This window comes from Mercenaria mercenaria, chromosome 1, assembly GCF_021730395.1.
Source record: "Mercenaria mercenaria strain notata chromosome 1, MADL_Memer_1, whole genome shotgun sequence".
Classification (NCBI taxonomy): domain Eukaryota; kingdom Metazoa; phylum Mollusca; class Bivalvia; order Venerida; family Veneridae; genus Mercenaria; species Mercenaria mercenaria.
Window position 1 is genome coordinate 23538357 of NC_069361.1, and position 25722 is coordinate 23564078.

The 25722-nt window shown below is 34.7% G+C and overlaps 1 protein-coding gene across 2 annotated transcripts in view; it reads right to left on the reverse strand.

Annotated features, from left to right (window-relative positions):
* The window catches only part of LOC123543672 (serine/threonine-protein kinase D1-like), an 87565-nt gene that overhangs the window by 15946 nt on the left and 45897 nt on the right, over positions 1 to 25722 (reverse strand). The window contains exons 8-17 of one of the 2 annotated variants that reach the window (XM_045329747.2): positions 25271 to 25403; positions 20504 to 20627; positions 19952 to 20029; positions 18833 to 19094; positions 10740 to 10853; positions 8219 to 8325; positions 5190 to 5246; positions 4415 to 4519; positions 1947 to 2045; positions 376 to 460 (exon numbers count right to left, since the gene is read on the reverse strand). In XM_045329747.2, coding sequence (XP_045185682.1) covers positions 376 to 460; positions 1947 to 2045; positions 4415 to 4519; positions 5190 to 5246; positions 8219 to 8325; positions 10740 to 10853; positions 18833 to 19094; positions 19952 to 20029; positions 20504 to 20627; positions 25271 to 25403 — 1164 coding nt within the window. Of the gene's footprint in view, positions 1 to 375; positions 461 to 1946; positions 2046 to 4414; positions 4520 to 5189; positions 5247 to 8218; positions 8326 to 10739; positions 10854 to 18817; positions 19095 to 19951; positions 20030 to 20503; positions 20628 to 25270; positions 25404 to 25722 lie in introns of both variants that reach the window. The other variant, XM_045329741.2, reaches the window with a different exon arrangement.

Genomic DNA, 25722 nt, shown 5'->3' on the forward strand with positions numbered 1-25722 from the left:
CTCTGGAACCTATAATTGGATCTGATGGATTCATCATGGAATACAACATCATTTGTTGTTAAACTTGTTTTGCAAGTTTGAATCAAATCATACCATAAATGAAGTATCTATATGGCGGCAAAAGCCAAAATAGCAAATTTTGGTCCTGTAAGGGGACATAACTCTGGAACCAATGATGGGATCTGGCCAGTTTTCAAAAGGAACCGAGACATTATGCCAATACAAGTTGTGTGCAAGTTTGATTAAAATCAATTGCAAAATGTGGTCTTTATTGTGTTCACAAGAAATTGTTGACGATGACCGATGGGTGATCACAAAAGCTCACCTTGTCACTAAGTGACAGGTGAGCTAATAAAAGTGTTCAGATGAACTTACCTAAATATGCTGGGGTACCAACTACAGACCGCCTGAAAGACTTTTCTCCAATGATTCTTGCAAATCCAAAATCACACAGTTTTACCTAAACATTAAAGAACATCTATCAATATTTAGTAATATTCATATTTTACATTCATATGCTGTTGACAAAGAGATATATTAATAATTACATTTAACAGTATATCATTCATATCTGTTGATAAAGAGAAATATTAATAATTACATTTAACAGTATATCATTCATATCTGTTGATAAAGAGAAATATTAATAATTACATTTAACAGTATATCATTCATATCTGTTGATAAAGAGAAATATTAATAATTACATTTAACAGTATATCATTCATATCTGTTGATAAAGAGATATATTAATAATTACATTTAACAGTATATCATTCATATCTGTTGATAAAGAGATATATTAATAATTACATTTAACAGTATATCATTCATATCTGTTGATAAAGAGATATATTAATAATTACATTTATCAGTATATTATTCATATTATACCAAGTACACTTCATAATTAAATATCACCCACAAACAGTTCAACAAAGTTATTGTTTACATGTATCAACATTTTTTTCAACTAATTTTTCTACCACAGTCACCAACCTACTGAGATTCCTGCATGTTTTTTCAATTATTATAGCAGAATGGCCTGTAGGGAGCTGCCCATTTCCCCAACATGAGTCAGGGGTAAATGGCTGCACTTCTTTAGTTTATTTACTGTTCATTGTTTATACACTCACTAACTGCTACTTTAATTTCTGAACAGTATTCTTCTCTTGGTAAAGCAATGTGGAGAAGTTGGTAAAATTCCACTCCCACTAGGATTCAAACCCACATACCTTCAGTCAAGTTTAACATAAACCCTACACAGTCCTCTCAATATCTTCATTAGCAATACTACATGAACTACATTTATCTCCCCTGGGATCAACATTAATTACTTTGCCATTGCAAATGTATGCCCTATACCAGAACAGCCTTCAAAATTCAGATCATGTCATATACCAAAGGTAAGTATTATAAGTCATTTAATTTTGTATAATTTCAAAACTGTCTTGCCTGTCTCAAGCATAGCTTCATCTGCATGCTAGTATACAATTATTGACTGGCAAGCCATCCATTGTGTTTTATTACATAAAAAATAAACTTGGATCAATTATTCTTCCAAGTTTTGACTGAAGCCTAAGAAAATACCATGTTGAACTTAAGATCAGTCATATAGAACAGACTACAGATCGGCAATTATTGAGGTCGTGTAATGATATATAATCCATGCAATACATTTTAAATGTTTATAACTGTAAGTATTAACCCTTATAATGCTGGGCACGACTGAGTCTGCCTTTGCGACCAGTGAAGATCATGATCAGCCTGCACATCCTTGCAGTCTGATCATGACCTGCACTGTTCGCCATTCAGTCAGAATCTTTCTCTAATTCTCGTATGCACCCCTTTTAACAGTTAATGGTACTGTCCAAATTGAAAGATAGAAAAGTTTGTTATAAAAATTTAGCAGGGTAAGGGTTAGAAGTGGGTAGGTTATACTCTACCTGTGGGAATGCTGTCTCTGATGATAGTAGAACATTCTCTGGTTTAAGATCACAATGCACTATATGCTTTGAGTGTAAATGCTTTAAGGCAACCAATATCTGAAATATAACACATGTTTATTAAGTTTTGTAAATTTTTAAATATAACCTACTTGGTAAATATAACAGAACATCAAAACATCAAAATGTCAATCTGTGATACTTTCTATTTCATATTTCTGTAAATATACAACAAATCACTTTGATACTTTCTATTTCATATTTCTGTAAATATACAACAAATCACTTTGGTACCATATATATATACGTATTCCAGCTCATACCTGCATTTGTCTGTGCACACCTTAAGTAATGTGAATTATGATTGAATAATCAAAACAATTTCCATGAAATCATATGATGCAATTAATTTGCAAGTACTGCAAAGTGATGACAAACAAATCAATTTCAATAGTAAACTTTGCCATATAATGCTCATACTGGATAACATGCTGGGGAGCATATTGTATTTATTGAAACTTTGATTCTCGTCAATTTAAGAGACATAAGAACAAATTTACATTCAAACAAAACGTGTATGAAACTGTTCTTTCAGTACTTTTCACAGACTTTGATAAAGAAAAGTTACTGTATCAATAATATATTACCTCAGGTAAAACAATTTTCAACTTGGCATCAAACATTCTGACAAAGATTTATGATAATTAAGTAGAAAATGTGGCATACAGTGTTATTGGGGTTTTCTGTGACCTAGTGATCTAGTTAAAGACCTTGGGTAACCAAGTTTTGAACTTTACTTACGTTTCATAGAGACATTCTGACAAAGCTTTATGAAGGTCATGAAGAAAATGTGGCTTCTAGAGTGTTAACTAGGTTATTCTATGAGTTGACCTAAGTGACCAACTTTTTGAGTCCAGATGACCCAGTAACAAACTTGTCCCAGACTTTACTGAGGGTAACATTCTGGCAAAGTATGGGCCAAAACTCAGATAAAAGTCCCAATAATATACATGTGCCAACTCCATATCAATGACATAGTACTACATAAAGTAAGTTTCATTTCAATTGTATGGAAACTGTAAGAGGAGTTGAATACACAATGTTGTGTTGTAGTCTTGATATTTCAAGGTCCAAAAATGGGCCGCAAATGCCAACAACGTGAGCATATCCACTTGATGTTGATAATGTATAACAATTTTCATTTGAATTGGGTTGAAACTGCATGAGTTAAGTTCACAAATAAGTATGACACACAAACTGACAAGTTCGACAGTTCAAACACTATCTGCCTATCAAGTCTTTGACACCACAGTGTTTTCTCTATACTGGAAAAACAATTTTGAAAATCTGCCTGATTAATAGAATCATTTTTATCAGCCATGTTTACTCTAGGAAACGAAAATTATTTCACTTTTTGAGCCTCAACATCACGATATTTCAGAAAAATATATGCTCATAGAATCTATAAAAAGTCATGCAGAATCTATAAAAGTCCGAAGAATAAATGTAACATGAGTAAAACCTGTATGTAATGGTCAGCCACAATACACGTATATGGCCAGTGTATATGGAAGATGAAAACTTGGTTTATCTATAAACATACATATGTGATCGTGGCAGTGAGGTTTCGTTTGGCAACAAAATATAACATCTTTGGTTCAATAAACACTATCTAACTGCAAATTTAACCCAAAAGGAAGATGCTGACAGGAAAATGTAATTTATCAAGTAGAGTAAACAGTTGGGATTTTCTTAATAGATTTCCCAAAAGTATAAATGTAGTCTTATGTAAATCATTAATCCCGAACCTGAACTGACGTACCCTACTAATGAGATGAAGAACATGACAATTTCTACACTATGGCTTCCCCTTGAGAAACAAAAGATGATAAATGTTTTTGTTTGGAGAGAAACAATTTCTGAGACTGTTATGTGTCAGCATGGACCAGCATGAATTGATAATTTCTGAGATCATTATGTTGTGACATCATTTGTTTCCAAATGTCTTGGTTTAAGCAAAATTGGCCTATTTGTGGGGACATGAATTTGTGGCTTTTAAACTCTGAATATTTTTCCATTGTTGGTATTAATTGTTATGGATTAATGTAATCTTAGAATAAGTCTCCCATAAATCACCATTATACAACATTTTCATGCAAAATAACAAAACATTTTGAAAAGTGCTTAAAAATGAATTATTTCATAGTATTTTCTTTTACAATTTTTGTTTGGTTTGTAAGGCACTAGGAGGTCATATGGCTATCTTTTGGAAACAAAGTTGTCCATACATGGATTATTTCACACACTGACTTGGACCTAGGTAGAACTATCTGCTTCCACATAATATAAACTAGTCAATAAATAATTAACATTATACCTGTGAGACAAGAAACTTGGTGACTCGTTCACTGAGCCGACCTCGAGGACTAGATAAAATCATCTCTAACATACAGGAGTAAGCAATATACCTGTGAGACAAGAAACTTGGTGACTCGTTCACTGAGCCGACCTCGAGGACTAGATAAAATCATCTCTAACATATCTCCCTTCAACTTCTCCATTACCACAAAAATCTGAAAAGATACATCAATTCACAAAATTCTATAGAAGCTTAGTAGTAACTCAAGAGGAGTTATTTTGCAGTATATGTTAAAATTCCAAAAAATATCTAGTATCAATAAATTTTTAATCTATAAACAAGTATGCCCACGGGCAGAATGTCGAGCCCGCCAGCTGTCAAGTGTGACCTTGACCTTGGACATAGGGACCTGGTTCTTGTGCATGACACTCTGTCTCATAATGGTGAACATTCATGCCAAGTTACACCAAAATCCCACAATACATGAAGAAGAAATGCACGGACAAACTTCAATTTGACATTTGACCTCCAACTGTGACCTTGACCTTTGAGATAGGAACATGGGGTTTGCACATGACATGCCTTCTCATTGAGGTATACATTCAAACCAAATATAAACAAGATTGGTCCATGCATGTCAAAGTTATGGTCCAGACAAAATCGGACTGATGCACACACGCACGCACACCGAACCGCCAAAAGTGGCGACTATATCGAGCACACCGCAAGCAGGCTCGACAAAAACTAAAATAGTCATTTTTACTATTATGTTTTGCTTAATATTATATTAGTTTGTTTTAGCTAAAATCTAAAGACAAGTTTAAAAGAAGTAATGCTTTAATTATACCAATGAAAATTCCAAAGAGAGAAGTATACATGCATACCCTTTCTGGTGTTTCAAACATTTTCTCGAGATTCACGACTCCAGGATGATGGAGATTCTGAAAGTTAAAGTAATTACCAAGGTAACACTCTTAAACGTCTGTAATTTAACAATTCTGAATCACAGTATTTAAGGTAGTTCTGCACATTCGGATCAGAGTCTTTTCTACAAAACGGAATCTAATTAAAGCCCGATTCCTCAAAACTTCAGAATAAAGTATTACTAGGAAAATTCAGCAACTCAAAAAGATAATGGTTGTGTGCTAGATTGTTTTGATAGTCTGATTTAAAATTTATGGATCTAAAGCAAGTTTTCACTATAAGGGTCTATATAGGAAAATGCTTTTGAATTATTTGACATGTATACAATTTAAAAATCTGAACATGCAGATTTAACTACCTTAAGGAAAAACAAGAGCTGTCGAATGACAGGGCGCTCGACTATTCGAAGAATTGATTGAAGAATGGGGTCAAAATATTTCCGTAGATTTTCAGACAAAAGAAAAAAAGGGATTAAACAAAAAATGCTCCTGTATTTGTGGATTTCGATTAGTCTTGCACTAAATGGCAATGTGTGACCATGATGGCAAATATGTTAAGTTATATGTTAGGCAAAATATGGACTTGTATGAAAAATTTAACTAATTTTCAAGACCAAAAAGGGTCATAATTCAGTCAAAATAGTTGACAGAGTTATGTACACTTGCCTATAGGTGGAAATCATGTTGATATACTAGTGTTAAAAGTTTCAAAGCCACAGTTCAAACAGTTTTGACAAAAATTTCAAAGTCCAAAAAGAGCCATAATTCAGCCAAAATAGTTGTCAGAGTTATGTACTCTTGCCTACAGATGGAAATCACAATGATAAACAAGTGTCTAAAGTTTCAAAGCCATATGTCAAATAGTCTTGACAAAACATGGATATATACGAAAACAGAACCAATTTCCAAGTTCAAAAAGGGCCATAATTCAGCCAAAAAAGATGACAGAGTTATGTACTCTTGCCTATTGATAGAGACTATAATACTGAACAAGATATAAAAGTTTCAAAGCCATATGTCAAACACTTTACACAAAATATAAACTGGTATGAAAAAATTAACCAAGATTTCTAAGTCAGAAGGGGCCATAATTCAGCCAAAATGCTTGATGGAGTTATGTACTCTTGCCTACAACTGGACATTGTGATGGTAAACAAGTGTTGAAAGTTTCAAAGCTTTATCTCAAAAGACTTTGTCAAAATGTAGACTGGTACGAAAAACTTAACCAAGATTTCTAAGTCAAAAAGGGGCAATAATTCAACCAAAATGCTTGATGGAGTTATGTACTCTTGCCTACAACTGGACATGGTGATGGTAAACAAGTGTTGAAAGTTTCAAAGCTTTATCTCAAAAGACTTTGTCAAAATATGAACTGGTACGAAAAACTTAACCAAGATTTCTAAGTCAAAAGGGGCCATAATTCAGTCAAAATGCTTGACAGAGTTATGTACTCTTGCCTATAACTGGACATGGTGATGGTAAACAAGTGTTGAAAGTTTCAAAGCTTTATCTCAAAAGACTTTGTCAAAATGTGGACTGGTACGAAAAACTTAACCAGGGTGTGACGCCGACGCCGACGCCAACGCCGACGCCGACGCCGTGGTGAGTAGGATAGCTCTACTTATTCTTCGAATAGTCGAGCTAACAAAAGTAACCCTTTTAAACTCCAATTACTTCATTTATTTAGATCAGCTGTCTGGTAACATTTTAAGTTTAGGAAATATTTCACTGAATCAATATCTCTGTAGACACTCAACTCTCTAAACTACTCTATATGTAGCATGTTCCTGCATGAGTTTTTTTGTGATTATATTACTTGCAGGAACTTTCAGTTTCCTGCGTTAGAAATCTTATACATTTTATACAGAACAAGCTTTTGTGATTTTGTTCTAATAAGACTTCTGTTTTTCTGTAGTAAAATGTTCAAGCTACTTTTCCTATTAATTAAAGCACACTTGACTTATTATCTCAATTATTCAACAATATCTCAAACCCTCATTATCTCAATCACGCAACATAATATCTTGAGCCTTCATGTTATCTCATTCACACACAATATCTTGAACCTTCATGCTATCTCAAACGTACAATAATTTCTTGAGCCTTTGTATTATCTCAACCACACAGCAATAACTTCAGCCTTCATGTTATCTCAACCACGTAACAGTTTCTTGAGCCTTCATGTTACCTCAATTACAATCTTCATCTTATTACCTCAGTCACATAACATCTTGAGACTTAATCCCTAATCCAATTACATCAATCACACAACATAATATCCCATGTCCTCATTTTGTTACCTCAATAACACAACACCTCGAGTCCTCATTACCTCAATTACATAACATTATCTCGAATCCTCATCTTGCAATCTCAATCAAACAACAGTCCCTGGAACCATCTACTTATTATCTCGGTCACATAAAAATATCTCCAGTTCTTATCTTATCTCAATCACAAGTCAAAACATCTTGAGCTCTCATCATATTATCTAAATCAAACAACATAATACCCCAAGCTCTCATTTTAATAACACATGACATAATAGCTACAGTGCTTGACATATTTATATCAAGCAGTCCAACATGTTTATCTCGGTCACTTGACATATTATCTTGTGCACACAACTTGATGTCTTAAACATCATACATATTATCAAGAGGACTTACTATCTATCTCGAGTGTACAACATATTATCTAGAGCATTCTACATTTATCTCTAGAATCTCTAACAAGTAGTCTATAGATAACATGTTGAATGTTCATTTTAATAAGGTCATACATTTGTAAAAATAATTCAAAAGCTACACAGAGGTATGCTAAGTGCTCAAGATAATTTGACTAAAAGTAACTACCGGTAGTCAAAAAATAAAAGTAATTTGCCTATTATCAACACCTAAAATGCAATGCACTTAGGGGATGACAGGAAAAAGTATTTAGCAAATGAACAGCATCATCTGTAAAATGTATCAAGGATGTTTAAAATGTACCTGTAGAATTGAGACTTCATTTTTAAGCTGTGCTTCTTGTTTGGTTGGAAACCTCATCTTATCTATTACCTTAATTGCAACTTCACTGTTGGTTTTCCGGTGCTTACCTGCAATACAGTGAGAATATTATCACATAAAATGATTACCACAGGGAAGAATTTGCAGAGAATTGATTGTTCTGATGTACAGTCCAACCTGCATTAGATGTCACCTGTATATAACCTGATCCTGCATAGAATAGTGGTCTTTCAGTCGGATCATTTGAATTCCCAATAAAACGAACATTTTTAATATACAGTATGACTACACAGCCAGCAGCCAGCCTAAAATTCATCAAAATGGGCTGTAACAGTCACTTAAAACCTTATATGGCAAAATAATAGTATGTTTTACCCTACTTTACCCATACATAAACCAGAAGGTGTTTTTGTCACAAAAACATGTCTCCCCCCTATGTATGGAAGCTGGACAAAAATTTTCTACCTTTAGATCTGGCGGCCATTTTGTGCAGCAAAGTGGAAAGTGTTGGCGATATGCAGAACAAGGCTTGGTACTGATCACTCTTGTGAAGTCCAGCCAGCAGTTTGACCTGTGAAAGCCAGACAAGATTTTTCCATTTTGAGCTCTTGCGGCCATTTTTGCAGCAAAGTGGAATGTGCCGGCGATATGCACAACTAGGCTTAGTACTGATCATTCCTGTGAAGTTCCGTCGAAATCCGGCCAGCAGCTTGACTTGTGAAAGCCAGACAAGCTTAATGCGGATGGACGGACAGACAGAGGGTGAAGACAAAAACAATATGAGGGAGACATAATTCTTAGATGATAAAGCAGTCTAAAACACCGAAATATGTTGGAAGTAATGATTTGAGTTGTTTGTTTCAGTGAATATATTGGTAGCGACAGGCTTTATTTGGTCAAAACAGCAATCAAAATTTTTTGTCCACTTCAGACTACATATCAGAACCATCGTTAAAACATTTCAAAAGTAACATAATAACAAAGAAATTTTAACCATTTTTAAGGGGTTATTATTAGCATTTAGGCGACAGTACTAATTCCTAAAGAAGTAGAAGAACCCATCATATATTATATGAAGGAAAACTGCGCTCATCTGCTATTGAGATTATATTGTAAAACATTATTGTATATGTAACATTTTCTAAACTTTGTGTCAGTTTAAATGAAACATAATAAAAAAAAATTGAACATCTTTACATACAACATGTAATATGTACATTATAAACATGAATTTTAAAACAGATCTGATGCTATACATCCAAAGCCTGGACATAGTGGTCACCTGTCTACAGTGGTCAATTTCAGTTAGTCCCTTTGGTGGCTGCTATGAACGGGTTAGACTGTTATGCAGAAATTATCAGGTTTCATGCTTGCTATTAGGAAATATTTACAAATTTTTTTTTCAAAACAATAGTTTTACGAAAGTGCCCAGTTTAATAAAAGCTTCTCTCAGTATAATGCTGTTTCTGTGGTGCATGACTACAAGAAGATCAAGCTTATCAAATAACCTAGGGGTAAAACAATTTGCTTCAATTTCCATTTAACCTTTAGCCTGCTGGCGGCGAGTTATTCTGCCTTTGCGACCAGTGCAGACCAAGATTAGCCTGCACATCCGTGCAGGCTAATCATGGTCTGCACTGTTCGCTATTCAGTCAGTAAATTTTCAGTGAACACCCCTTTGAATAATAAATGGTATTGCCCAAATTGAATGATGGACTGGTTCATTTTAGAAATTTAGCAGGGTAAAGGTTAAATGCTATGGGAACATGATAATGGTTTTACAATGTAGCTTCAGAGGATTTTCTTATGTCACATTTCTGAGTTAATTGCTGAAGAGTATTAGTTTGCCAAAAAAAATGCACATTCTGTTTAAATATATTTCATTTCAGCAAATTAGATGAATTATTTACAAAACAGTAGATAAGAAATTGGACACAAAGCTATGTTAGCTTATGGCTGTAATCTCCTTAAATCCACATTTCTTCAGTTATATATCAGTAACAGTTACTGCTTGGGAAATGCAATGAAATGCACATGTCTGAGTTAATTGTCAACAAATACAGGGGGGCCATGATGGCCTATATCGTTCACCTAACTCAAATGGGTACATGATTTCTTGGTAGAGGATCAAATGTCTTAGCTTTCTATATAAATCTATGTAAAACAAGTGATCCCAACAGGCTGTGCTAATTCTGACCACAGGGGCATGATTTGAACGAAATTAGTAGAGGACCACTAGATGATGATACAAACTAAATGCCAAAGATTAAGATCTTGGTCTAGTAGCTTCAAATGACATTACGCCATCATTTCCAGTTAGTTAAACATGTAGAACTACCTTAACAAGAAATCTCATGTAGAGATTTTCTGAAAATTTTGCACAGGCATTTAGGACTGCTGTATTGAATGCCTTCAATATGAACTTCTCCCTACAATCAATACTGAACATATTCGTAAACTGAAATTTAAAGACTTAGAACAAAATGAAACTTCTGAGACATACCTCCATAGACTATACCAAACTGTCCTGATCCGAGAACATCATCTGGGAATATTTGGTATAACTGACTGATGTCGTGAGGCTCCTCCGGGGCTCCAGCATTGTTAGCTTGACCATCTAAAATATACCATATATAATATAGGTAATAACAAGAAGTTTCATATTAATGCTCGCTCTACAGGTCCTATATGTTATAACAGCATGCAAAAAAAAAAATACAACAGTATTAAACAAGAAGGTCATGATGCCCTAGATCACTGAGTATCACTGCTTGCTTGAACAGGTTTGGTAAATGTTTATGCAAGGATGATACCTGTAATTTTTTTTCTAAAATGGGGCAGTGTTTTCTGACAAGAATATTTTCAAAATTTCCACTAAATAGATAAGGGCAGGAAAGTGTGTGTGTGAAGGGTGTGTATGTGGTGGGGGCGGGAGAGTATGTGAATGATGATAAAGAATATTTAAAACGAGCTGTCAGTGGACAGCGCGCTCGACTATTCTCAGTGCTTGATAGTATAAATTATTATAAGCAATGAGTAAAACTTTAACATTACAATAATCATATTCTAAGTCGAAAAGGGGCCATAATTCAGCCAAAATGCTTGAGTTGCCTCCTCCTTTTTACAGACTTGGGTCATGATGGTAAACAAGTATGCAAAATATGAAAGCAATATCTCAATGGACTTTGAAAATATTTGGGGTGGTACGCAAATTTTAACACTTATTCTAAGTCGAAAAGGGGCCATAATTCCGTCCAAATGCTTGATAGAGTTGCCTCCTCCTTTTTACAGACTGGGGTCATGATGGTAAACAAGTATGCAAAATATGAAAGCAATATCTCAATGGACTTTGAAAATATTTGGGGTGGTACGCAAACTTTAACATTTATTCTAAGTCGAAAAGGGGCCATAATTCAGTCAAAATGCTTGATAGAGTTGCCTCCTCCTTTTTACAGACTGGGGTCATGATGGTAATTAAGTATGCAAAATATGAAAGCAATATCTCAATGGACTTTGAAAATATTTGGGGTAGTACGCAAACTTTAACATTTGTGTGACGCTCATGCCGACGCTGGGGCGAGTAGGATAGCTCCCCTATTCTTTGAATAGTTGAGCTAAAATAGTAGTGGGTTAATAGGTGTGGGGGAAGAAGAAGGTGGGTAAGATAGGTGAGGGCTGAAGATGTGACGATATGTAGAGACTGTATCTAGAAACACATTAATCCAAAAGTAACAATTAAAAATGTTGAAGTTGGGGGGGGGGGGGGGGGGGGTATGGAGGAAAGAGGTGAATGTGAACAGGGGCTTGAAGAAATTTGGAAGATGGTTATTTGTGTGAAATTATATTTGGATCAGCAGTTTCAGGAGATTATTGAAGTTTTTCATATAGCCAGATAGACAATATCAGCCCCACCTTAAGGCAGTCATTTTTTTTAACATATCAACATGACTTGAAGGGATTTGGTAGATTGTCACCTAAGGAAAACTGCTGTCAAATTAATTTTAAATTTTTCCAGCAGTTTCACAGAAGAATTACTCAAAAGTTTTTCATGATAGCTACATAGAGAAATCTAACCCTGTCCCCTGGTGACTACCTATTTTAAAGAAGCAGAATTGATTTGAAGGAATTTGATACGGTAAACAATTATGAAAATTCTAATCTGTACAATAATACAACAGTAACTCCATGAGCATAACAAGAGGACCATGATGGTCCTGAATCGCTCACCTCTTCCCACATGATCCAGTTTTGAGTATGACGTCGTTTTTTCTATTATTTGACATAGTGACCTAGTTTTTGAGCTCATGTGACCCAGTTTTGAACTTGACCTAGATATTATCAAGATAAAAATTCTGACCAATTTTCATGAAGATCCATTGAAAAATATGGTCTCTAGAGAGATCACAAGGTTTTTCTATTATCTGACCTATTGACCTAGTTTTTTAAGGCACGTGACCCAGTTTCAAACTTGACCTAGATATCATCAAGGTGAACATTCTGACCAATTTTCATGAAGATCCATTCAAGGGTATGGCCTCTAGAGAGGTCACAAGGTTTTTCTATTTCAAGACCTACTGACCTAGTTTTTGATCACAGTTGACCCAGTTTCAAACTTGATCTAGATATCATCAAGATGAACATTCAGACCAACTTTCATACAGATCCCATGAAAAAAATGGCCTCTAGAGAGGTCACAACGTTTTTTCATTATTTGACCTACTGACCTACTTCTTGACGGCACGTGACCCACTTTCGAACTTGACCTAGATATCATCAAGATGAACATTCTGACCAATTTTTATAGAGATCTATTCACAAGTATGGCCTCTAGAGAGGTCACAAGGTTTTTCTATTTTTAGACCTACTGACCTTGTTTTTGACCACACATGACCCTGTTTCGAACTTGACCTAGATATCATCGAGAAGAACATTCAGACCAACTTTCATGAAGATCCGTTGAAAAATATGGCCTTTAGAGAGGTCACAAGGTTTTTCTATTATTTGACCTACTGACCTAGTTTTTGACGGCACGTGACCCACTTTCAAACTTGACCTAGATGTCATCAAGATGAACATTCAGACCAACTTTCATACAGATCCCATGAAAAATATGGCCTCTAGAGAGGTCACAAGGTTTTTCTATTATTTGACCTACTGACCTACTTTTTGATGGCATGTGACCCATTTTCGAACTTGACTTAGATATCATCAAGGTGAACATTCTGACCAATTTTCATGAAGATTTCATGAAATATATGGCCTCTAGAGAGGTCACAAGGTTTTTCTATTTTTAGACCTACTGACCTAGTTTTTGACCGCAGTTGACCCAGTTTCGAACTTGACCTAGATATCATCAAGATGACCAACTTTCATACAGATCCCATGAAAAATTTGGCCTTTAGAGAGGTCACAAGGTTTTTCTATTATTTGACCTACTGACCTAGTTTTAGATGGCACGTGACCCAGTTTCAAAACTGACCTAGAAATCATCAAGGTGAACGTTCTGACCAATTTTCATGAAGATCTTGTGAAATATATGGCCTCTAGAAAGGTCACAAGGTTTTTCTATTTTTAGACCTACTGACCTAGTTTTTGACCCCACGTGATCCAGTTTCAAAACCGATCTAGATATCATCAAGATGAACATTCAGACCAACTTTCATACAGATCCCATGAAAAATATGGCCTTTAGAGAGGTCACAAGGTTTTTCTATTATTTGACCTATTGACCTAGTTTTTGAAGGCACGTGACCCAGTTTCGAACTTGACCTAGATATCATCAAGGAGAAGGTTCTGACCAACTTTCATGAAGATCTTGTGAAATATATGGCCTCTAGAGAGGTCACAAAGTTTTTCTATTTTTAGACCTACTGACCTAGTTTTTGAAGGCACGTGACCCAGTTTCGAACTTGACCTAGATATCATCAAGGTGAACATTCTGACCAATTTTCATGAAGATCCATTGAAAATTATGGCCTCTAGAGAGGTCACAAGGTTTTTCTATTTTTAGACCTACTGACCTAGTTTTTGATGGCACGTGACCCAGTTTCGAACTTGACCTAGATATCAACAAGTTGAACATTCTGACCAACTTTCATAAAGATCCCATGAAAAATGTGACCTCTAGAGAGGTCACAAGCAAAAGTTTACGGACGCACGCACGCACGGACTGACGGACGGACGACGGACGCCGGACACTGCGCGATCACAAAAGCTCACCTTGTCACTTTGTGACAGGTGAGCTAAAAATGTAATACTTGCAATGTTTCTCAAGCTGATAAACGAAATGATTTAAAAGTTTTACATCAGAATTAAAATTTTCTTTAGTAGGGTGCTTCAGTTTTGTATTTAGAATAAACAAAGTACTTGAGCCGCACCATGAGAAAACCAACATAGTGCATTTGCGACCAGCATGGATCTAGACCAGCCTGCGCATCCACGCAGTCTGGTCAGGTTCCAATGCTGTTCGCTAATGGTTTCTCTAATTGCAATAGGCTTTGAAAGCGAACAGCATGGATCCTGGCTGGTCTGGATTCATGCTGGTCGCAAACACACTTTGTTGGTTTTCTCATGGTGCGGCTCAATTATATTTAACTACACAATGCTAATACAAGCTGGTCTGGGGCCCGCTACCTGGAAACATTATCCAATCCAAAACTGAATGATTTCAGTTAAATTTTTAGAAAACATCATAACAAAGTACATGTTACAAGTTGTTTTTTTTTAATTTTGCTAGTTAATTTGAATTTTTTATTATATGGTAAAACGTTAATATATGTATCATTTAGTCTGATATTTTTAAGGAGGTATCGCTAAATACACATTATATAGATGCACATATGTTAACTTAACCATTTAGAAACATATACTGTAAACCTAGAAATGTTCAAGGATACTATGTTATGCATTTTTCAAAACGTGGACATTTTCGCGGGTACAAATATTCGCGGAATCAAATCTGTCGCGAATCCCTCGAAAATGAAGTCGCAAGTGAACATATTTAGTATACTAAAGTAAGTATCACGACATAATTGCATTTATAGTATTCTCGAAAACGTTCAGTTTTTTGTACCCTTTAATTAATATTAATGTACCCCAATCCTTTTCATCCACATCAACTGTTATTCCCCACCCCCACCCCTCGATTATTGACAGTCAGTAAATTGCTGTTATTACACTGTCATTTAAAGCAGTAGGCGATTAAACTACACTTAGCAGAAATAAATACAAATAATATATCGCATTGGCTGCTGACTATAAATTACATGTATATGTCGTTCGATAGATGCATAATGTTTCTGTTTTTATCCCCTGTTTGCCTGACGGATTGATATTGAAAAGGCTGTTACATCATACAAAAATAACTTGTCAATCAATTGAGTTAATGTGGATTTGTGCACTCATTTTATACAATTATGGTACTACAATATAAGTTATCAATATCCAGGTATGTGTAAGTATAGAACCATTTTATAGCGATCTGTTTAAGCTGAAGCTAAAATCTTTCGCGTTTTTGTTAGATCAGAGTTTTTCGTGGCTATTTAATTTCACGGAAATATATTACCCGCGAAAGGCGCTAATTTAAAAAGCAAGAAAACATTTCTAGGTTTACAGTATGTAGATATTGCAATAATAGACGCATATATAAGTGTTACAATATAGACATATATACATGTACAAGTGTTACAATATAGACATATATACAAGTGTTACAATAGAGGAAAAGATCCTTTATAGGAATATACAGAAGTACAAGAGCATCGCCTTGCGGGTGCAGACACTCATCTGATTTTTTTGTCTCTGTATAATAGAAATATTGACCTACCTATCCATGATTTTCAAAGTCCAAAAGGGGCCATAATTCTTGCAAAAAGCAGGATGGAGTTATGTTTCTTGCTGTACAGAGTCAGCTTTTGATGGTGAACAAGTGTTGCAAGTTTGAAAGCAATAGCTTTGATAGTTTAGGAGAAAAGCTGACCTAAACATAAAACTTAACCAGGCAACGCCGACGCCGACACCGATCAAGTGATGACAATAACTCATCATTTTTTCCCAAAAAATCAGATGAGCAATAAGTTTTCAGGAAAGGGCCTGGACTCTATTATGTAGGATTTTTTGTGACACTTTATATAACCAATCACACACAGCAATAACTTTGTTTATCAAATAGCTTTAGATTTTTTTCCCAAAGCTGAACTGTGATCTTTCAAAAGGGAAAAAGAGGAAAAGTTTATCCCAAAGCTGACAAAAAAGGGACACAATTTTAGGCTCACACAAATATGACAGTATTGCTTTGCAGACAATGAATGTCAGCAGCCTTGCACTTACATATCAATTTTTATGTATAACAGAAAAGCATTGTTTTAACATTATTGGTACTACGGAAATATCCTTTTTTTCGCATTATGCATTTTTCTTAAACAGAGGCTAGATCAATGGTTAAAGAAAACAGGCAGGAATTAGATTTCCTCCAAGAAAAACTTCAATAATGTTTCTCCTTATTATTTCTGGCATATCTGTCTTTGCATGAACACATTACAATAACATCTATTGAACAAAAGAAAGGAAGAGACAGCATCAAACTGCATGTCTTAAATATTTTATACTGCACTTAAAAATTTAACATAATTAGTTATGGCTCCGAAGTTTAAATCCTCTTCCTTCCAAAAAAAAAAAAATGCAGCAGAATGTACAGGTTAACAAGTTATTCCCTAAATTTTTTTCTCTGCAAATAAAAAATTGCCAAAGGCAAAACGATTTTTAATTACTTTTGTGATCACTGTTGTGAAGAAATGAGAATTTTTGCAATTTTCAGTCAGTCCAGACATTTCCAGTGAACAGAAACTGTCCTAATAAGATAGAGCTCAGTACGGGGAAATCACAATTGACACTAAAGAATTTGTAGGACAACAAAATCAATATAAATTCACACTGGGGTGATAAAACGTGGATAAAAAGCTGATCTTACGAGACATTAAAACATATGACATTAGAAAAAAACATCATCCTTTCAATACAATAGTCGAGAGAAAATTGACAATTCAGGGATTTCTCCAAAGAAGGTTACATACAGATGAATAATGCATTAGTGGACAGAAACTCTGTTCTTGAATCTATACAGTGAAATTCATGTTTTGAAAAAAAAATGTAAAGCAGCCTTGAAACTTGAAAACTATAACTGTAATACTTAATAATAATAAAAAAAAAAATTTGATAGGAAACAGACTAGTTTTGGTCGATATTTGGTCCCCAAAATATATCCCAATCCCAAATAGTTTGTATGTTTTTCCCAATTTCAAAGCTAAAATTCTTAAAGTTAAAAAACTGGCAAAATTCTACTTTAATGCATTATGACCATTTTTTTTCTAAAATATAACTTTTTTAAATTAATGAAAAATATCACTTTTTTAACAAATCCCAATTCAGATGTTTTAAGATACATTTTTCCCAATTGTAAAGGCCCTCGGCCCATTCCCAAATCAGTGGATAAAACACTGGTACTGCCTCCTTTGAAAATTTTATAACATTGAGATTTTTACAGGCTGATAATCAAAATATCCCTGAAACTCCAGATTAAAAGAGGGAGGTTTCTGTTAAACAAGATTTCCCAATTATTGTAATTTTTAATAATCAAAAAGTCCCTGAAACTCTAGATCAAAAGAGAAAGGTTTCTGTTAAATAAGATTTCCCAATTATTGTAGTTTTTAATAATAAAAAAATCCCTGAAACTCTAGATCAAAAGAAAAAGGTTTCTGTTAAACAAGATTTCCCAATTATTGTAGTTTTTAATAATAAAAAAAATCCCTGAAACTCTAGATCAAAAGAGAAAGGTTTCTGTTAAATAAGATTTCCAATTATTGTAGTTTTTAATAATTAAAAAATCCCTGAAAATCTAGATCAAAAGAGAAAGGTTTCTGTTAAACAAGATTTCCCAATTATTGTAGTTTTTAATAATCAAAAAATCCCTGAAACTCTATATCAAAAGAGAAATGTTTCTGTTAAACAAGATTTCCCAATTATTGTAGTTTTTAATAATAAAGAAATCCCTGAAACTCTAGATCAAAAGAGAAAGGTTTCTGTTAAACAAGATTTCCCAATTATTGTAGTTTTTAATAATCAAAAAATGCCTGAAACTCTAGATCAAAAGAAAAAGGTTTCTGTTAAGAAGATTTCCCAATTATTGTAGTTTTTAATAATAAAAAAATCCCTGAAACTCTAGATCAAAAGAGAAAGGTTTCTGTTAAACAAGATTTCCTAATTGCAGTTTTACACACATTTTATCCTTTTCTTCTTGTCAGATCCAATACATCTTTTACGGATTTGTTTTTACAGGTATTTTAATGATATCTAGTAAAGAGATTTCATCAATAACTTCTTTCAAAAAAATATGCTAAACATTCTAATGGAAAAAAGGTATGTCAAAAACTGATTTTTCCTTTTGATCCCCATTTCCCAAAGATAACAGACCTGAACTATCTCAAAATTAGGATTAACTGCAGGCCTGTAGCCCTTATTGCCATTTTTCATGTTTAACAGAAATGACTGCAAAATATAGTAAAGAAAGAAAGAGGTCATGCATACATTTTGGTTGAGTACCCTGGTTAACGCTGGATGTTGGCGTCACTGGCATCAATGCCTGCCTGATAGCGTGCTCCCAGTGACGTGCCTGCTCCAACCCCTTCCCGCTCTCTGTAGAGACAACTAAGCTTCCCTCCTCAGAGCCATAGAACGGATCTTCACCAACATAGTATATCATGTTTTGTACGCGCAACTCAAACACATGTGGTGCTCTTGGAAACTCATTACTCGGGTCCATTTTGAAAGATTCTATTCCAATTATAGCATTTAAGGCAATTTCCTGAAAAGAAAATATCACTGATAATAAATAGAATATATCTTATACATACAAATTACGCAAATAAACCATTTTAGCTGAGATTTAAAGTTTTGCTTACTAACTAGGAATATAGTGCATCAAGAAAAAAATTATCAAATATCAAAGATATACAATTTAAAAGTTACTCAGTGAAACTAATTATCATTTATGCAGACTTTTAAGTGTTGTTATATTTTCTGGTCCTTTGGGATCATGGAGTCCATTCAATACATGCGTAGAGTTCCGCTTAAGCCTGTGCAAGGGTCGTGAGGGGTGTTGCACTTTCCATTATCTCTCATGAACAGATTCAATCAAACTAAATCTATTATTTTGCTTGGTTTCATTCTATGCTTTCAAAGGATCTTTTTACTGATTTTATTTACAGACAACACAAAAACTAAAATAAGCTGAAAAAAGGTTACATATCAATGTTTACTATGATCTTCTTTCAATACAGAATATCTTAAGAGGTCACGTACTTCAAACCAGGATAAAGTCTTCACTTGAAGGGTAACAAACATGTTTTTAACAGCTAAAAAACTGAATTACACAAACTACAGTGAACTGCTATGGCACAATAAAATCGAATCTACCCCAGTGACAAGGTACTCAAAAGAATTGTTAATGTTTTATGTTTTGTTGAATTTAACGTCGCACCGACACAATCAGAATTAAACATGATGCAATGTTCCAGCCTAAATCCATCTGCCAAAATTACATAAGAAATTACTTTGCTGAAAAAGAAAAACACAAGCTAAAATGAAAACATACTTTTCATTCTGTCTGATCTCATGGAATACCCAACAGGCGAAATCTTGACAATTTCATTCATCACCTACCTTATAGTATCTTGAAGAGTTTTCGTTCTGGAACATAGTAACTGATTTACTGTCCAGTTTCCAGTAGTGCCTCCTCCTCTGTAAATACATTAACATCATGAAATAACATAAAATCAGGATTGAATACAACTCAATAAAGAGCCAAACAGTCATCAAATTGTACATGCAGCTATACCTGATTGCTTTATTCAGAAATGAACATTTTTGTCTTGCCCTCAGCTACAATATAAACATCATAGTGCATTTGCCAACCTTATATTTACATTTCTTTGAACATCAACACCAGAATGAAGTTATTGGTAGCAACCTGAACATTAATACACCTTACAATTTGTAATCAACTCTTTAATCATACTACGAATTGTCCCAAGAAAGCTTATTTCTACAAGAGCATTGTCCTTGGATCTACAGACTGGTTGTTTTTACTTCTTACCAGAACTACTGGTTTAGTGAAGTTTTTAAGTCAATATGAACTGCAATACAACCTGTCTGTCTTTGCCAGTACTACCAGTCTAGCGTTGTTTACAATTAAATGTAAACCAGTATACAAACCTGGCTGTCTTTATCAGTACAGTGTACCATCCAGCCTTCCTTGAGAACTTTAGACCCTGTACGTTTTGTATGTTTCACGGACTGTACAATTCTCATCAATGGGATGTTACTGCTCTGTGTAGGACTGAAAAACACAAAAAGTAAATATGCTCAAGTCTGGTTGGAAAAATATAAATAGATATGCTTTATATATGCATAACAGATTAATACACAAACAATTATGACATAGATATTACCTGTGTGAGGAAAATGCACTTGCTTACCCACACAACTCCAAAGTTTCCATACAGAAAATGAAAAAACAGCCATAACTTCAAAAGTAATAATCGGACATTTATCATATTTTTATTAAGAAGGCAGATTCAGACCTTCCTGCTTTGGCCAAAACTTGTTCGGTGTCATTTTTTTGTTAATGCTGAACAAGAAAGATTTTACATATCAAAATTGTTGATTATAATGAACTGTGTTCACTTCCTTGTGCTCTGTTACTTCAATAAAATCTGTGAAAAAGATCCTTTAGAAGTGTTAACCAAGCAACTCAGTTTTAACCGAGTCTGTTCATAGGACAGGACTGGTTATGAAATGTGCAACACCACTAAAACTTAATTTCATTAGGTCAGTAAATGATCTGTAATCAATCTATACTTATGTCCCCTATTTTATTCAGATTTAATAACTTCCACATACCATATCATTAGAATCGGTAACTGTCTACAACAAACAACTTCTAAATTTACAATCATGCGTGATTTGTACTAAAACATGTTGAAAATTTAGCATTCTGATAATTGAATATTCCTCTTATTTGAATATTCTATACTGAAAAATAGGTTATTCAAATATCCGAAAACCACTGTATTGACCTTCTAATGAATTGCGTTATTGCTTTCACTTTGCAGCACTTTGTTGCCGAAAAGCTTGATTACGTTAGACGCTCAATAAATGATCTATTCTCTATACAAAGAATTTGAAACAATTTCTGAAATAATAGACAAAATCAACATGGAATATATGAAAAATTACTTAAAGAAACCACAAACTTTTTCAAATCCAATTATCCATTGTCCAAAGGCTGATTTGCCACTGAACTAGCCTTCCCACTACATCAACTGATAGACTAACTTGCCACTGAATTAGCCTTGCAGTTTCCAGAAGCAACCTAAATGACCAACCTCCCATTTTAAAAGTTGCTACTTAAACAGCAGCGAGATAAAAGGTTCAATTGGAACATCTGTCACACAATTACCATATATGTACATTATTTAACAATAAAATGAAGAGTTTCAATAAGATGCATGTTCTAACCTCATTAACACTGCAGTGCTACTTATCAAATACATCACAAAAAGGAAGAGTTCCTGGTCTCACAAGAGAAAGCACCGTCCATATAGTCTATCATGCCGAGTAGACGGTGAACTAAGTGTTAGTTTAGAGAATATTAAAGGTTTTTTTGTAAGAGGACTGGAGACAGCATGTAAGAGTCAGCTAATAATGTCAACTTAATAAAAGCTTTATTCAGAAGCTGTTCGTGTCAATTTTAAGGAGCAGCTTAGTAGTGAACTTTAATGTCCTACATAACACAATACCATTGATTCCCACAGACTATAGCGCTCTGTCTGTACAAATCTGGCTTAATACAATAATATTTGCTTCAGCTGACAAGTAATCAACTCATCAAAACAAGTTCACTTAAAGATCTATGAAATGAAACAATTCTGAAACTCTCACACAAACATAGAACAAAATCTCATTAAATCTTGTGACAACCAAATGGGATCTCATTTAAATATAAAGACTTTTTTTCTTCGTTCACTAAGCATTAAGGCCACTGATTATCTGATCAGGGTGACAAGTGATTTTACAAGACAGCCAGTTACATTTCTGTTTACGTTGAAAATTGGTATCAGCTAAGATTATTATTAGTAAACAATCAGTTATCCTCCGCTAATGCTTAAGGTGTCGATAACTGCCGACATTGCTCTATGCCTATGTTGTATAACAAGTTCACTTCCCAACCTAACTGCAAAGTAAATTAATTCAGACGGTACCTGAGATTTGGTTTTTCAGGTTCACTTTAATATGTACCTTAATAGTGGGTAGCAATATTTAGTTAGAATGTATCAGGTTTTCTGAACATACCTAAGTAAAGCTTTTACACTAAATTGTGGTTTTACAATATAAAAATGAGCTGCACCATGAGAAAACCAACTTAGTGCCTTTGCCATCAGCATGGATCCACACCAGGCTGCACATCCGCGCAGTCTGGTCAGGATCCATGATGTTCGCTTTCAAAGCCTATTGCAATTAGAGAAGCCGTTAGTGAACAGCATGGATCCTGACCAGGCTGCGCAGATGTGCAGACTGGTCTGAATCCATGCTGGTCGCAAATGCACTATGTTGGTGCGGCTCAAATGTGTAAACCAGTGTAAGTGGTGATTTTACAATTAAGAACCTACCTACATTGAACCTATATAGGCAGTGGTTATACAAGTAGATTCTACAATATAGAACCTACCCAAGTGGTGGTTATACAAGTAGATTCTACAATATTGAATCTACCCAAGTGGTGGTTTTACAAGTAGATTCTACAATATTGAACCTACCCAAGTGGTGGTTTTACAAGTAGATTCTACAATATTAAATGAATCTACCCAAGTGGTGGTTTTACAAGTAGATTCTACAATATTGAACCTACCCAAGTGGTGGTTTTACAAGTAGATTCTACAATACTGAACCTACCCAAGTGGTGGTTTTACAAGTAGATTCTACAATACTGAATCTACCCAAGTGGTGGTTTTACAAGTAGATTCTACAATATAGAACCTACCCAAGTGGTGGTTTTACAAGTAGATTCTACAATATTGAATCTACCCAAGTGGTGGTTTTACAAGTAGATTCTACAATATTGAATCTACCCAAGTGGCAGTTTTACAAGTAGATTCTACAATATTGAACCTACCCAAGTGGTGGTTTTACAAGTTGATTCTACAATACTGAATCTACCCAAGTGGTGGTTTTACAAGTAGATTCTACAATACTGAACCTACCTTAGCGGTGGTTTTGCAAATACAATATTGATCCTGCCTAAGCCATTGTTTTACAAGTACAATAGAGTCTTCCTATATAGAACCTCCCTATACAGAACCTATCTAAATGGTGGTTTTACAAGTACATTGTACAATGTAGAACTACCATCTTCTAAATATCAAGGTTTTTAGTATAGACCATCTTCATATAAAGGATGTGTGACTAAAAGTTAGAAGCAAATTGTATTCATGTAAGGTTGTGCATCTGAGCAATTTTGAATCCATTTTTTTTTTCAAAAAGTGTATGAAGAGTTGAACACACCAAATTTCTTCAAAATGGCCTATTTTGTGAAATTAAGAAAGGGCGATAATTCTAGAAAAATAGCCACAGAAAAAGGTCCATTATTTATGGTCATCTTCACATCAAAGTCCTTCATCTGTGAAACTTTCAAGTATATCCTTTCAATAGTGTTTGAGGAGTTGGACACACAAGGTTTTTCCCTATATTGTATTATTATAGCAAAACTATCAAAGGGTCACAGCTGTGGTAAAATTAGTCACAGCAAAAATTCCTTCCTTAATGGTCATCAGCATATCAAGTTATTTCATCTGTGAAAGTTTAAAGCAAATCAGACTAATAGTGTGGTAGGAGTTGGACACACAAGAGTTGTCTATATTTTCTATACAGCAAAACTATCAAAGGGCCATAACTGCGGTAGAAATAGTCACAGCAAAAGTTCCCTCCCTTATAGTCATCTGCACATCAAGCTTTTTCATTTGTGAAAGTTTGAAGCAAATCAGACTCATAGTGTAGGAGTCTGACATGTAATAATTTTGGGACGTACAGACAGATGTATGTACCGACAGCAGCAATGCTATGTGCCCCTCCACATAAATGTAGGGGCATAAGAAGTAGAACCTACATAAGTGATGGTTTTACAAGTACAATATAAAACCTATCTCAGTGGAAGTTCAATACAGAACTAGTGGTTTTACAGGTACAATACAGAACCTACTTAACTCTTACCATGCTAAATTTCTATAATGAACTTGTCCATCTTTGAATAGCAAACAGTGCAGATCATGATCAGACTGCATGGATGTGCAGGCTGATCATGATTTACACTGGTCGCAAAGGCAGAACCAATCTTGTCCAGTAGGCTAAGGGTTAAGCAGTGGTTTTAAAAGTACAAGAAGAACCTCCCTAAGTGGTGGTGGTACAATATAAAACATACAAAAGTGGTGTTCTTACAGGTATAATAGTAGTTTGTTTTGGGTTTTAACGCCATTTTTCAGCAGTATTTCAGTTATGTAACGGAGGGCAGTTAACCTAACCAGTGTTCCTGGCTTCTGTACCAGTACAAACCTGTTCTCCGCAAGTAACTGCCAACTTCCCCACATGAATCAGAGGTGGAGGACGAATGATTTCAGACACAATGTCTTTTATCAAATCGTCACAGAGAACATACGCCTCACCCATGGCTCGAACTCATGACCCAAAGATCAGTAGATCTGCGCTCTCCCTATTGAGCTAAGCGGGCGGGCTTACAAGTACAGTATAGAACGTACCTAAGTGGTGGTACAAGTACAAAACAGAACATACCTAAATGGTGTTCTTACAAGTACAATATAGGACGTACCTAAGTGGTTGTATAAGTACAAGAAGAACATACCCAAGTGGTGGTGGTACAATATAAAACGTACCTAAATGGTGTTCTTACAAGTACAATATAGAACGTACCTAAGTGGTGGTTTTCTGTCACTATCATCATTATCGTTATCATTCTCAAGAAGCATATCATCCTCTGGTATCTCTGAGACTTCTGTTCCATTATTGCTCTCAATCTCGGATGCATCACTCTGTTCAAAGTTCACTGAAACACAACAAATCAGTGAACAACTTAAAACTTTACAACTACATCAAGAAATATGTTGTTACAGAACACAATACAAGTCTTTTCGCAATGTCTTTAAATATCTAAATCTAATGTATGTGAACAATAACTTATTACAGTTTATCAAGTAAAGATTAAGGTAACACTCTACATATAGGCCAAAGAAATTATCCATTTACTGCATAAAGTGACCAATAATAACATAGAGAAAATGAAGAGCTAAACTAGAGGTGCTTTTGAGAAAAGCGCCTATCTCCCACAACTGCCTAATCATCTGAATAGTAAGTCTGTCTTTGTA